The 16,232-nt window shown below is 39.2% G+C and overlaps 1 protein-coding gene across 1 annotated transcript; it reads right to left on the bottom strand.

The window, feature by feature from the left end:
• Positions 1 to 2,930: 2,930 nt before the first annotated feature.
• LOC143887789 (uncharacterized) lies at positions 2,931 to 4,045 on the bottom strand. Its single transcript, XM_077391962.1, has 2 exons — positions 3,814 to 4,045; positions 2,931 to 3,721 (listed from the first exon to the last, which is right to left on the bottom strand). Exons 1-2 carry the CDS (start codon positions 3,961 to 3,963, stop codon positions 3,122 to 3,124), a joined length of 750 nt encoding a protein of 249 aa, XP_077248077.1. The 5' UTR covers positions 3,964 to 4,045; the 3' UTR covers positions 2,931 to 3,121.
• Positions 4,046 to 16,232: the final 12,187 nt, after the last annotated feature.

The following is a 16,232-nucleotide window of genomic DNA, read 5'->3' as shown; positions in this document are numbered from 1 at the left end:
TGGAGACATTGGTGCACAGGGAATTCATCTTATTTTCGGATCATGAAGCCCTTAAACATCTCAACAATCAGCAGAAGTTGAATTCTCGGCATGCCAAGTGGGCCAGTTATCTTCAGGAGTTCACATTTGTGTTACGACATAAACCAGGGGTGCAAAACTAAGTTGCAGACGCCCCCAGTAGGAAGGCATCTCTATTGGTCACACTACGTGGCGAGGTAGTGGGTTTTGATTCCTTCAAAGACATGCTAGTCACAGATTCATTCTTTGGTGGAATTTTGGAAGAGGTGCAAACAGGCCAGCTATCCGATTTTGTCTTACATGACGGGTTTCTCTTCAAGGAGAATAAGACTTGTGTTCGTGATTGTAGTTGGAGGCTGAAGATTGTCCAAGAGCTGCATAATGAAGGCCACTTTGGGCATGACAAGACATTTGTATTGATTGGACAAGACATTTGTATTGATTGCAGGGGTTTATTATTGGCCGAAGATGAAGAAAGATATTTGGAAGTTCATTGACAGATGCCACATTTTCCAGGTGGCGAAAGGGGTGTCTACTAATGCGGGCCTCTACACTGTTCCTAAGGGCCCCTGGACGGACGTTACCATGGATTTAGTATTGGGATTGCCACGGACCCAAAGGGCGTGTGATTAAATCTATGACGTCGTCGACATGTTCACCAAAATGGCCTGTTTCATTTCCTGCAGAAAGACGATGGACCCTTCCAATATTGCCGGTCTATTCGTCAGAGAAATTGTGAAGCTACACGGAGTGCCGGTGACCATTACTTCCGACAGGTATTCTAAGTTTGTGGGTCACTTTTGGAGGAGTCTGTGGAGATTGATGGGGACAAAGCTCAACTTTAGTAGTGCATATCATCCACAAACCAATGGGCAAGCGGAAGTGGTGCATAGGAGTTTGGGAAACCTGCTAAGGAGCCTTGCGGGATCCACACCCAGGAAGTGGGTTCAAGTGCTAGCACAAGCAGAGTTTGCATTGAACAGGTCAAGGAACCGGTTCACAGGATTGAGCCCTTTTGAGGTGCTTTACGGCTACAACCCACGATGCACATTGGATCTTGCACCTCTACCACAGGTGCGTCGACCAAATCATAAGGCCGAGGACATGGTAATACAGGAGTTGCATGAACGGGTGCGGGACAAGCTAGAGGAGATGAGCCAGAAGTATAAAGCACAGACCAACCAACACAAGCACATGGTCATCTACGAGCCTAGTGACTATGTATGGGCGGTCTTGACCAAGGATCGGCTCCCACCAGGAGAGCATGGCAGGCTGAGTCCAAGAAAAATCGGGCCCCTCAAAGTGATTGAAAGGATCAATGACAATGCTTACAGGTTGCGACTACCCGGTCACATTCGGACTCATGACGTATTCAATGTGAAGCACTTGGTACCGTACGTCAGCGATAGCTCATCGGATGATGCAAATCCGAGGTCGGATTTTTTCCAACCTGGGGAGGATGATGAGGCCCATGCCATCATCGATGACATGGACAGGATGTGGGCCCACCCCAAAGCGCTAAGGAGGAAGCTTAGGCCGCAGACAACCTTGAGACTTTCCATTACCATGCCTGCCAATAGAGAGACATATTTATTTCTATTATCCTGCATATCAATTAGGACAAATTTCTTTCTACTTTCCTGCATGCTAATTAGGATAGATTTATTTCTATTTTGTGTATGGCCAAATAAGGGATATGTTCATTCCATGGATAGCTAAATAAGGTCATTTAGGATTGAGTTTACTTTTTATATTTATATTGCCTTTAATAAGAAGGTGCCAACTTTAGATGTTTCTTTTTGCTTGTATGAGATTCTATTTTTAGAATCCCTCCTAATGAGATGTAATGGCACTTCTGTTTTGATTATAAAATTAATGAATTAAGAGAAAAGGCATTGGAGTTTTCTTCTTTTTCTCTCTATTTTGCTATTGTAGGACTACGATTTCCTTTTCTTATGGTTTATTTTCGCACTTCCGCTGTATCCGATTGCATTACATTGATCCACTAAGGCTCCTTTAAGATTAACGATCTATGTTTCACATACATACGCCCCCATGGATCCCACAAATTGCTTTATGCAAAATGCTTTGAATCAACAAAATTTTAATTGAATCGGGCAAAAAATGAGGTTAAATTCATAAAAATTAAATTAGAGAATAAAAACTAATTTTGATCCATCAAACCAACCTTGTTCAGATTTTTAATCTAATATTTTGCTCTGATTCAACTTGACTTTTGCCCATTTTCTGATTTAAGGCTGATTTTGCTGGGAGGATTTTAAAAAAAAGAACAATAGCAGGAAACAAATAAAAACCAGTAAAAAGGAAAAAGTAGTCTTTTGAAAAAACATGCCTAAAAAGAAAACCTTCTATTTCTGTATAAATGACATCAATACCTCTCTTCTTCCCTCCATGTGACTACACAATTAAGTGGCTGTTGGGAACAATATCACATTACACAATACTCTATTCCAAAAAATGCCAACAAATAAAAACCTTCTATAAAATGACATCTATACCCTCTATCCTTTTGATGCATCTGGCATCAATTGAGTAGTTGTTTGGAACAATGCCAACAGATTAAAGGGTTAGGATCATCTTATGGCAATGCTTTTCAGGGTAAATAGAAGAGTTAGGATAATCTTATGTAAATGATTTGGCCCCACACCATAGTTCTTTCCTTAGCCAACAACATAAATAGGTTGCCCCAAAAATCATTTCCAGATAAGACCAACCCTCCCATTTGTAGAGCTTTCCATATAAAATCACCAACATGGCAACAAATAAACTCTAAAACACATGTTTTTGGAAAATACTGAACTTTATTTACGCCCGCACACCATACAATATTTACAGAGCGTACGATAGTTGCAAACAATTTATAAACGCTAACATACGCAAATACTTGATAATGGCAGCACCTAAAAAAGAAAGATATATTTCTAAACCTTCTTAAGAGTTACAACCGGAGGGACAAAACTAAAAGTTTCATATCACTAAAAAAAAAGAAAATAATAAAAAAAAGATACAAATCTTTTCTAACCATACCCCTAAAATTTGAGAAATTTACAGAAACAACCATTCCATCAACACCCCCACATTCTCACTTCCCACCTTTAGCCTTCCTGGCCGGAGCTTTCTTTGCCGGAGCTTTCTTCGCCGGAGACTTCACACTCTTCGGCTTCTTAACACTCTTCGCCGGAGCACTCTTCTTAACCACCACCGGCTTAGGAGCCGCAGCTCTCTTTCCCGGCGAAGTCCGAGTCGAAGTCTTCGGAGCCTTAGCCGGACTACTAGCCTTTGGCTTCGGCTTGGCTACAGCTTTCGGCTTCACAACAGCCTTCGGCTTGGCTACAACTTTCGGCTTAGCCACTGCCTTCGGCTTCGCAGCAGCTTTCGGCTTCGGCTTAGCAACAGTTTTAGGCTTGGCAACTGGCTTCGGCTTGGCAGCTGGCTTTGGCTTAGCGGCTACAGGCTTCGGCCTCTTAGCGGCAGGTTTTGGTGGAGCTGTAGCAGGTAGCTTGAAGGAGCTTTTAATCTTTACAAGTTTTCCAGATGCAACGGACTTTTTCAGATGAGAGAGCAAAAGCTTCTTTAAATTGGAAGGGACTTTTTCCTTGTGTTTTTCTTCAATGAACTTAGTAATGGCGTATTGGCTCGATCCAGTCCTCTCTTTCAGAAACACAATCGCCTCTGTAATCATCTTAGGGTTTCAAAATGAAAAAAAAAAAAAAAAAAATCAAACCAGGATGAGAAAATCAAATCACATAGAGAAAGTCAGATCTATTTGTTTACCTCTAGGTATGGAGGATGAGAAGGAGATGTCTTAGGCTTTTTGGATCTCGATTTCGGCATTTTAGCCGCCGGCTTCTCTTCGGCGATCTCGGCCGGTGCCGGATCGGAAACAGTATGGACGGAAATCAGAGCTTCTTCGATGGCCGCCATGGAAGGAGAGGGAGAGGGAGAGAGAGAATGAAAATTAGGGTTTGAGGAGAGATTTTGGGCTGGGAAATAAGAGAGAAGAGGGTCTGTTTAAATACGCACTGGACGAGGGGGGTGAAAGGAGAAGCTAAGCGCTGATTGGTCAGTTTGGTTTTGTCTCGGATTACTCTCAGTTTGAGTTTGAATTTCGGCCTTTAGATCAGTCGTTATCAACGGTGAAAATGTCTTGGTTAAATAAGGAATGGATGGGTAGCTAATGAGAGGAGCTTCTTTTGAGGTTTTGGGTGTGCTTCTCACCTCACTTTCTTTGAGCATAACTGGAGATATAGTCAATGGATTTGAGTGGGGTTTTTTTTATTTTGAAGCTTAGGAGTTTAGCTTTGGAATGAGTATTTACACGCCCTTTGGGGTTTTGTATATTAGGAGAACTTTTGTTTTGAAGGTACATTGGTCAGGATTAGGGTTTATTGTGAGTTTAATGAAGTTTTGAGGTTCTGTAAGAGAATGCTTTGGAGTTTGATGAGTTTATTTTATCTGGGTTGATTCTACTTTAGTATGTGAAGATGTCGGTTTTGGAATCGCCGAAAACGGAGGAGAAATGAGTACGTAACGGATGGTCGGAAGCCGATCGAAGTTGCACATGCCATTTATAGCTGTGATTGTTTGTGATACAATAAATCGATGTGCGAATTTCTCGCAGTAGATGATTTGATGGATCATGTCATTGTTATTAATAAATGTGTTGTCCTGATTAGGATCAATCAAAGAGGACTGGGTTTAGTAGATTCTCTGATGAATTTTGATCCGCCTATGAAATCTCATTACTATTGCTTTTAAGCACTTAAATTGTGCCGCGATATCAAAATGATGCGCATTTTAAATGTCCCCCCCCCCCCCCCCCCCCCCATAATTATTAGTTGTAGATTTTTTTTTTTATAGACAGGTTCTAAAGATAAATGCATCGAGTAGAAATTCTATAACAATCACTACGGAAATCTAGATTTATTTCAATAAAAATGTAAATAATGCTACAAAAGGGAGATATTTTATTTCATCATTTGATTTGTGAAAAAAACTACATAGATGCATATGATCAAATGATTTCTCCAATTTTTAGATCTGAATTTTATTGATCTAGAACTTACTTTTAAGATCTAGATTTGGACTAAGATAGCTAAGAAAACAACAAGAATACAGGATCTAGATGAATAGTGCCCAACACATTGAATTGAGAACAAAATTTAAGAACTATTTAACCCAAAAATCTCTAAAAATACCTTGATTTTTAATGTGGAAAGTTGTTGTTGCAGTCCTTGCTCGTGGGATCTTCTCCACTAGTTCATAAACCACAGAGGGTGTCTTTGGATCATCAGAATCGTGAGTTAGAATCAGTATTCTATTTCGTTTCTGCTAATTATGTCATTTGGATCGCGCTACTTACTCATATTGGAGGAGCGGATTTATACTCAAAATATTGGGTGGATTTTGATACCCATCAAAGATGCAGTGTTCTTGATTCTGGTTTCTGTTAGAGTAATTAGGTCAAGCAAGAGGTTGCTTGAAGCATTACACCCAAGGTATCTAATTTGGAATACCAAGTTTGTTGCTTCCAGCCCTTATATATATAGAGATACAATAGGGTTAATGACTGGTTAATGGACTCTAGCCCATGTAGGCCCACTACATCGGTCCATTATCTTATTGGGCTTATATTAGAACATACATGATTTATATCATATACCCAACAGTTTCCACCTCTATTTCACTCTTCACATGTAAGAGAGAGAGAGAGAGAGAGAGAGAGAGAGGAGAACTCCCCTAGGAATTTTAAAGCTAAATCTCAGATCTAGAGGAGTTTTTGAGAGAAACTATTCCCTGGGAAGAAGATCATCTCATGAAATTCGTGCAAGGTGGTGGATTTGAGCTTGTAGATCAAGCTTTCTTCCATACTTCAAGCCGTCAATCCTTGTAGCTAGGATTTTTCTTGTATCTCTGATTTGGCATCCCCTCGCCAAAGATCTTATCGTTCATATTGGAAAATTCAAGCAAGAAGCTCAAATTTGAGCATCATTGGGCATGTGGATGTTGATCTAAGACTGTTTCATGTTGGAGTGGTCTCAGGAATTTGGACAATTTTGTGACTATCCTTATTGAATTTCATGAAGTTTGGCCCTGAATTTTTTATCACCAACAACGTTGTAAGTGATTTCGTGAATTCTCTTGAATAGTTCACCGTATCCTCTATAATATGGTAAGGAAAAAAACTCATGCAACTCGGACATGGAACTAGCAAGTCAACTGTTGAATTCTAAGTTCGGATCTGATGTTCTGAAGAGATCATTGTTGTAATTGATGGAAGATTTGGATCAACAGGGATTGACTATGGGTTTCTGGATTGGACTCCTTAGCCGAGGTTAGACTTTTCTAAGAAACCTCCATTTCCGAGCCAATTACGTGTATTTTCTACATTCCTGGACGGTAAATGGAGCACAATCATCATTGAATCGTAGAGTTCCAATCTCATCTCCATGTGTTTTAAAACCAGACTTGATATTGAGTGTCTGTTGAAATGTGTATGAATTAGAACAAATCAACATGTTGTTATCGATCCTAAACCAATCACTTGAGTAGAATGTGACTATAGTAATTCAATGGAAAATTTCTGCATCGAACCACACAAATTCTACTGTGTTCATCGCCTTTTACTAGAATATTGATCATTTTAGATCTGCTGCCTTTCACATCCTCAGTTGGTTCGTTCATGATTGAACATTACATGGTATTGGCATCGAGAAAACGAGAATAAACTAGAATGCAATGGTTCAGTTCAGAGGACCTTCTGAGCGTGAGCTTTTGTCCCAACCAAGATATCCAGAACTGTTTTAGACTGCTGGAAATCAGTACGAACGGGACTAATTACTTCTATTATCATTTTTAAACATTCAGAATTTGTCCATCGGATCAACAAACTCCAGGAATTCTTTTGGATCTCATTCCATTTAGGTATGAACATATTCTGAGATTTCGAAGACATTTTCTAGTTAAAAACTATTTCAGCTATTGTCTGTTAATGGAACTTTGAAGACATCTAGAATGTTTAGTTTTTTAAATTCTCCATCTCAACCACTGGTAGCTCAATCCTCATACTTGAGGAACAGCAACTGATGTTGTCCTTTAAAAATCCAAACTGAGAGTTGCCTTTAGTCTGGCTGGATTCTAGTATGTGCTAGTCAGTGTTGTCACAACCCAAACAGTCTCAACCACTTGAAAATTGGAATTTTCGAATTCACCTATGATAGCCTCAGCACCATAGCAATAATTCTTGAAGTTTTGATCTTGTCACATCGAGCAACGCTTCCAGGGGCATTTACCTTGCATCACACTGTTAGAATTCGATTTTGGCTTAGTGACTAGAGAGCAAACATCCATTCCCATCCTCCATATCCTTCTAGCATTCGAAGGAAGCCACTACTTCGGGTTTGTGGGTTTCCATCTTCAAAAGATTCGAAGCTAAAAAAAGAGTAGATCGAGCAGAGAGATCATTTTTCTGATATTGTGGTATAACTAACCATGGTTGTTTTTATATATACAGATGTACTGTAAGTCTAATATAACTATGATTTAAAAAGATATTTTTCAAAAAGATAGATTATTCTGCATAGTTTTTCCTTTTGTGAACGTGAATGGGCTACGAACAAATATGCTTTGCTCGAGCAAACGGGAAAGTGGGAAAAAACTAAAACGCAGTGGGCGAAATTTCATTACTACTACTTGTAATGGTTAGATCAACATGATTTTTAGCACAAATCCCATCCACGACGAAGTCCACAAGTTGGTCTTGATGGATGCACACATGTCAAGTATGCAGTGTTAAGTGTTAACTACATGCTCTAGCTTAACCTGTTATTCTAAACATTAAATTAATGATCCCTTTGGATCTTGGGCAGTGAAAATCAAAGAAAAACTTGAATTTAACGAGATGGGTGTGATGTACCTTTCACCATGACCGCCACTTTAAAGCTTGAAATCCAACGAGTTTTCAATCTTTTCTAAGCACAATGAAGGCCTAGAGACACCCCTTGACTCTTCTCTTTTCTCGCACACCACTAGGCTTAATGGGAAGCCTCTTTCAATGTGAATTCTCTCAAGGAAAGAGCTCTCACTTTTTTGATGGTGAAAAGAGGGACCAAGGGTCTCCTTATATAGGCAAAAGCTACCATAGAACACTAAAATTAGAAAGACAAATTTGAGGTGACTTTCCTTCACCAAACATTTCTAAAGTTAAGGATTCAACCCATAGAATAGAAAAGGTTGCTTAGAATGCAAAGCCACTCTCAATTTAGCAACTCTAAAACTTAGAAACCCTTGTTCTAGAATTCCCAAAAAAGAGGAAACTCTAATTTAGGAAACTCCAAACTTAGGAAACATCTAACGTAACACGCCATAAAAATCATTGTATTAAATGGATTATGTGGTGGGAAGTAGCATGTTATGAAATCAATCTCTACGAAAATGAAATAGCTTGGAACCATCACTTGTAAGTGAACAATTTATTTATTACTAGTAGGGATGCCTACTTTTTTTTGGTCTAAGCAGGGACATCACTCATTCGACCGTCCAAAAAGTCCTTCTATTGTATAGAGTCGTATTGGTTTCTTAGATCATGAGACGTAAAATAATAATAGTACTAACAACAACAAAAATAATTGGGAAATGATATGGGCACAAAACGTTTTTGATAAAAATGTGCGAACGCACTTTGTCCTATATGCCTAACCAGCTGTTACAATTCCCAAAAAGTTGTTAGTAACCTTTGACAGCAGAGTAAAGCATATGGGACAAGTTTACTTCGCACCTATTATCAAAACATGGTTGTCCCAGGTGATGATTATGGTGGTGGAGATAATAATAATATGATCAACATGTTTGGAACCAATGAGTTGAGCTCCATCGGATGCACAGTCCATTTAGTGGGTTGCAAATGTTTTTTAAATTGATTATAACCAGCAATCGACACTTACTCCTTAAATGTTAGAAAATAGAAATGTCCAATCATTTTTTTTGTTTTGGTTTGTGGCCCATTGAAGATGGTTTTCCATGTGCCCAAATGGAGGACACGAAGGTTGGCATCCTGCAAACTAGTTTTCTAAACATGCTTTGCCATTTCTAATAAATGAAGAGGATCCTTCATGTTAAAGTATAAAAGATTAAATAACGCCTGACGCCTTCTCCAACAGCTTAAGCTTTTGGAGTAACTGGTTGTTTCACATGGTATCAGAGCAAAGGTCCCAAGTTCAAACCTCCTTAATGTCAAGAAATCCACATGCAATGGTGAAGTGGGGCCACACGTGTCAGAGTATAAAATATTAAATAACGCCTAATGCCTTCTCCAACAGCCTAAGCTTCCGGAGTAACTGGTTGTTTCACACTTCATAAGAGAGGATCCATCATAAGAGAGTTTGTTCAAGTTCAAATTTGGCAGGCATCAGAGGGGAATCAAAGGGAAATCCAATTACCTCAATTGTTGAGTCCCTACTTGAAAATATGACATAGTACTATGACTTGATTTGTTGATCTATGATTTGGACTAATTCTTGCTTATAATCCTAGTATGGAGCATCTTTATATTGAGTAAGACTATTGTTACTCTGTCAATATGATATTTGGGAAATCAACCCCACATTGGAGCATGTAGTTGATTGTCTGTTTTAATTAACATGTTAATTTATTAAAAGATAAGAATGAAACAACTTGTGTAAGATGTTCATAAGCACGAAAGATGATATCAAAATAAGCGTGATTAATCCTCGACTATGAATTAATCACTAATAATCAAGGAGGTCTATTAGTACCACTCCACACTAAGGCTCAGTTCGTTATAGCTTGTGACAACCAATTGTTAGTCCCAAACTGATTATTGGACTCGAAATTAAATGTAATTTTGAGTCCAGTGATTGGTTTTTGACTCACAATCATCTGTCATAATCTAAACGAACATGGCCAAAGATGTCCACCTCCAAGTTTGCATCTCCCCCGACATACCTAAAACACACTTGGTGCTCTACTATTAGATCCATGTTACGTGCCTAGATGGGTCCCATTAGTGTGGAGTAAATTGAATTTAGAATATCAGATCTTCTAGGATAAATTAATATATGATCATTGGATTACTTGATTAGGCAAGTAGGGTAGATTAAGCAACTATGATTGATTCGGATACTAGTCAATATTAGGTTACTCTTTAATTAGCTATTTATATTCTTATCAGTGATCTTTCTATGTTTATGTCGAGTGTTTTAGATAAACACTTATTAGTTTCTCCATAATGGAATGAAGAAGAATTTTATCCCATAAAGCGTGTTTTTTCGCACAAAGAAGGACCGGCCCTTCCCTCGAAGTGGGTCAAGAGAATTATACTCCCTCTAAGAAGATCAATCACCGATTCGGGTTTCTAACATCCAATGCTTCATCGTAGATGTTTACCAATTGTGGTGGAAAGCCTTGCCATATATGCTTACCAATTGTGGTGGAAAGCCTTACCAATATCACATCCATCTAATCGCATTGAAAGAGTCACCTTCTATAACAATAAGCCCTGTGATAAACTGAGAAAGCACCTTCATCTTCTGTCTCATTCCCCATGCTCTCGATTCATTTGACCCATCATACTCATTTGACCAAAAAAATCCTAATGGCACCACACCTTCCTTATCCTAATAATGCCTCCTACTTAAAATATACATCAATGCTTAACTTGAGTGCCATATATGTGTAAATCTGTGACCCTCACTCCTTTAAATGCCTTCAATGGTAATGCCCATTCACTGCCATATTGAGCAAGTTTTTTCACGAGGCAACAGTAATCCTGTTTTATGCCCTTGAAAATTATGTTGTTCCCCTCCCCCACAGCAGCATATTTGTTGGATCATAGAATGATGAGTGATTTGCCCTCTATCTCTGCCACGGTCCATGGATTCTTCCATCCATTTACTTCAATAAAGTTCAAAGGCCGACAAGAGCTGGAGATTCATCGTAAATAAATATAAATGTGATTAGTATCAATTTGATTTAAAAAAAAAAAATATATATATATATATATATGAGGAATTCTAGACTGAAGGGAGCCCTTGCAAAAAAGAGGTGAAAGGGCTCTCCTATTGGCTACACATCACCATCATGCATTAAAAACAACTGAAAAGTCAAACATGATGGTGATGTGCAGCCAATGGGGGAGCCCTTTCACCTCTTTTCTGCAAAGGCTCCCTTCAGTTTAGACTCTCTCTCTCTCTCTCTCTCTCTCTCTCTATATATATATATATATATATATATATATATATATAGAGGAAAGTGAAGCTACACCGCCGGTGTAGCTAACTTAGCTACACCGCCGGCTTAAAATACAATGGGCCCACATTGTTTTGGTGATCCAAACCATTCATTTGATTGGCCCTCACATAGATAGGGTGTCCACCAAAAATCAGCTCCATAGGATCATCTCAACCCTTCAAACTGTGGAGGCAAAAATGGACAAATTTGTGAAGGTTTTTACACGTTCATTTTTGCCTCCACAAATCGTAGGGTTGGGATGATCCTATGGAGCTGATTTTTGGTGGACACCCTATCTATGTGAGGGCCAATCAAATGAATTCTTTGGATCACCAAAACAATGTGGGCCCATTGTATTTTAAGCCGGCGGTGTAGCTAAGTTAGCTACACCGGCGGTGTAGCTTCACTTTCCTCATATATATATATATAAGAAAAGAGAAGGTACTCCTTGGAGTAGATAACTTATCTACTCCCTACCTTAAAATAACAGTTGGGGCCACATTGTTTGGGTGATCCAAAGCATTCATTTGATGGGCCCTCACATAGATAGGGTGTGCCCAAAAAATCAGCTCGATAGGATCATCCTAACCCTATGAACTATGGAGGCTTATACACGTCCATTTTTGCCTCCACAGTTGATAGGGTTAGGATGATCCTATCGAGCTGATTTTTTGGGCACACCCTATCTATGTGAGGGCCCATCAAATGAATGCTTTGGATCACCCAAACAATATGGCCCCAACTGTTGAGTAGATAAGTTATCTACTCCAAGGAGTACCTTCTCTTTTCTCTTTTCTCTCTCTCTCTCTCTCTCTCTCTCTCTCTCTCTATATATATATATATATATATATATATATATATATATATGAGGAAACTGTTGGTGAGCTTAACCAAACTTATGGTGAGCTAGCTTGCCCAATCACATGGGGGCCCACTATGTCAGGATGATCCAAACCATTCATTTGAAAGTCCCTTACATAGATGGGGGGTGTACCAAAAATCACCTCCATAGGATCATCCTAACCCCTCCATTTGTGGAGGACAAAAATGGACAGACACAAATCTGCCCCATTTTTTCCTCCACAAATGGAGGGGTTAGGATGATCCTATGGAGCTGATTTATGGTACACCCCCTATCTATGATAAGGCCTTGCAAATGAATGGTTTGGATCACTCCCCAAAATGTGGGACCCATGTGATTGGGCAAGCTAGCTCACCAACAGTTTCCTCTCTCTCTCTCTCTCTCTCTCTCTCTCTATATATATATATATATATATATATATATATATATATATATATATATATTTCATTGTATTTATATCATTATGTATTTGTTTTAATATTATTGATTTTTTTAACAATAGTTTCAAAAATTGAGCATTTGTATGATTCGTTTTCATTGGTCTTGCACATAAAATTTTTGTCCTAGCTTGTTGTCCATAAAAATGTTTATTCTCTATTTCCTCCTCCTTGCGCGGCCAGGAAACCAATGATCACCAGAAATAAGGAAGGTAAGAGAAGGTTCTGCCCTCCTTGTGCGACCTAGAAATTGGCAAACATTATCATTCCATGGATATATCTCTCTCTGCTGAACGACCCCTTTAAGAGACCATTGCTTGGGATAAAAAACCCGTTCATGTCCGGGCTTAGGGTGAGACCTTCAACCTATCTAGGGCTGCACTTGTGGGGTGGGAAGACCTAAGAAGGTGGATTTTGACCCAAAAGTTGAGAGAGTAGAGGAGAGGTTGGATATATGGAAGCGAGACCTTGTTTCTCGGGGTGGAAGAATAGCCCTTATAAAAGGTCATGGTGGCAAATGTATCAACCTGCCGCTTTTCCAATGTCCCGTGAGCATAGTCAAGAGGTTGGAACAAATATAACAAATGCTCCTAGCTTGTCATATAGTATTTAATTGGCTTGTAAGTGCTTTTTGGGATTCATAATAACCTTTTTACAGTTCTTTAAATACTAAAAGACAAGCCAGGTGCGTGCATGTATCAAGACATGTTTATGCTAAAGTCATCACCCTTATTTCTTTTTATGTGTGTGTGTCGGGGTCCGATGAGAAGCGGAAATTTCTTTTGGTTTGTTGGGAGGAGGTCTATAAACCCATAAAGGGAAGGAACTGAACCAAGCCCTTCTAGGTAAATGACTATGGAGGTTTGAGGAGGAGGACTCGCATCTCTGGTTCAAAGTGATCGAAAGTGAGTATGACTTTGCTCTTGATCCTTGGGAGTCCGAGGATAGATTTAGACAGACTGGAGTGATAGTATGGAGAGATATTTTGTGGCCTAGGAATAAGTTTCAAGAAGGAGCTAGATCCAGAGTATATTTAGGAGACTGAATTAATAAGTGGTGTGTGCAGCTGCCCTTGAAGGAATTCTTTCCGGATCATTTTTAGTGGCAACAAATCAGAAGGCTTAAGTGAAGGACTACTTCGAATGAAGAGGGAAAGTAGTGGATTGGAAGCCGGCCTTTAGAAGGAACTTCTTTGACAGAGAGCAACCATCAATTGTTGGATTCATGGAGCTGCTAGAAGGGTGCTACATTAAGCGGGTTGGCAAGGATAAAATGGTTTGGATCAGGAACTCTTACAGGGAATTCACTGTCAAATCATTCTATCAATAGCTTGTGTCCTACACTGAGCCATCTAGAGTAGCTAGAGTGTGAACCGTCCAGTCACCCCCAAGGTTTGTGCTTTTGGCTGGTCTGCATTCCTCGACATAATTCAAATGGTAGATCACCTGTGGAATCAACATATGCTGATCACTGACCATTGCGCACTCTATACTAAGGACGAGGAAACAATTGATCATATGTGTATGCACTTCAAATTGGACAATTGATCATATGTTTATGCACTGCAAATTGGCTAGGGAGGTGTTGAGTAGTGTATTGGGCAGATTTGACACGTCTTGGGTGTTCATGCAATAGCTTATAGTTCTCTTGTAATAGTGGTCATCGGTTCCACGGAAATAAAAAAAGGAAAGATCCTTTGGAACGTATGTTTGCTTGCAACAATCTGGGTTCTCTGGAAAGAGCGAAACATTCGAATATTTGAAGGGCATGCCAAGAGCTCCTTTTTCCCTCTATTCAAAGTAATCTCTTTAACAATTTCATGGGGTGAAGATTGTACCATGCTTTAAGTTTGTATATTCTTTCGACCTATGAAATGGGTGGGAGGATATTTGCTTAAGCTTATATAGCAGGGGTCCATCATCTCGCAGGAATGGGTGCCTCCTTCCACGTACCTCTTAAATCTCAACTTTTACAGGTCTTTCTTGGAAAACCAAAGATCAATAAGAATTGGTTGCGTCCTAAGAGACGAGAGGGTTGGTGAGATGGACGTTCTTGTGACCCATAGGAATCACAAATTCCTCTAAGGAGGAGGTGCGGGCAGTACATCTGGGCATCGAGCTATTGGAGAGAGGGATCATTGACAAAGTGGTCGTGGAAGGGGACTCTTTGAATGTTATTTGCTGGCTTAGGGGTTCCATGTTTTTTCCGTGGAGATGTTACCCCATTCTCTAATGAGATTCAAGATCAGGTGGGAGACTCTTCTGTTTGATTCTAATATGTTAGGAGGTCTGCCAATGGAGATGCCAGTAGGCTAGCCAGGGTTGGGATTTCCAAGGAAGGTTTGGAGCCTTTTGATTTTCTTCCTCTTTGAGATACATTTCTTTAGTGTTTTCTCTCTCTCTCCCTTATCGGGAGGGTTGTTTGGTTTCTTTGTATTTTCTTCCCTTTGTTCTCTCTCCCCTCCATGTTTTGACAGTCATACATTTTACATAGGCTCTTATATATAAGCTATTGATATCCGCACTCCATTTTTTATAACAAGACAAACTCACCTTGTATTTCCATTTTAACTGGTTACCGACAACTTTTTGGGAATTGTAATATTTTCTTATGGCAGGTTAAATAATGAAAAACAACATGAGTTTGTCTCTCTATCAAAACATAGTAGTGGGAATATCACTAGCCGGCATATAACCATACAGTAGGGTAATTAGAGATTTAATATGGCATCCGATCTGGCAACACTCTTGATATTTGATCCAATAGGAGATTTAATATGGTGTCCGATCAGGCAACACCCTTGATATTTGATCCAACAACAGCCATCTTCTACAACTGTGGTATCCTCTGAATACTAAATTAATTTGCATTATAAATATATTTCAACATAATGGAAAATGAATACTATGAAATAGATTTCCAAGATCAGTATGATGATTTCGAAGATCAAATTGATAGAACAAATTTCCAAATGAAATAGATTTTCAAGAAGAGGATGATTTAAATTTCCAAGAAGATGACAATCAAACAGACCTTTTTATTTTGAAGAAACATACGAGGAAGAGACCTATGTCCCTTCAAACTCTGATAAAGTAGTTTTAAAACCCCTCAAGAAAATGAAGAGACCTCGTACGCCCTAAGCCCAAGCAACCTTTGCAAAAATTACATTCATGCATCTGTGAAGCTACATCCTAATAAAAAACCTTGAGGATTCAGAACCCAGAGAACTATCCCAAGGCAGTAGTTCATAAACTAAAGAATAAACCCCCAATACGAGAGACCTGATCACAGCTTTCAAATATTCAAAAAGGTATGAAGCATTTTTCGTCAATCCGGAGGTTGGTAGCAACATTGAATTCATCCTCAATGGGAAGTATTAGTTTCTCCGACGGCTTTGTTTTGTATGATGATTTGGCCTTTTTTGAAAGGATTTTGGGACAATACTATTTGGTTGGATGTTGTTGGTGTTGCAACCATTTGGGCAAAAGACCGAGAGAGGGGTTTGATAGTGCTAGGGTATGTTCAGTATCATCTTCAAGGGAGATGTCATACAAGGGGTTGGAGCTTGGAAGATGGAGGAGCTTGGATGCTTGAGGGGGCTTCTTTTGTTGGAAGTTACTAAAAGTTTAGGGTTTCTAAACTTAAAA

This window comes from Tasmannia lanceolata, unplaced genomic scaffold (assembly GCF_043159265.1).
Source record: "Tasmannia lanceolata isolate RefF3 unplaced genomic scaffold, GAP_Taslan_0.1 ptg000012l, whole genome shotgun sequence".
Taxonomy (NCBI): domain Eukaryota; kingdom Viridiplantae; phylum Streptophyta; class Magnoliopsida; order Canellales; family Winteraceae; genus Tasmannia; species Tasmannia lanceolata.
This window is presented reverse-complemented; position numbering and strand designations above follow the sequence as displayed.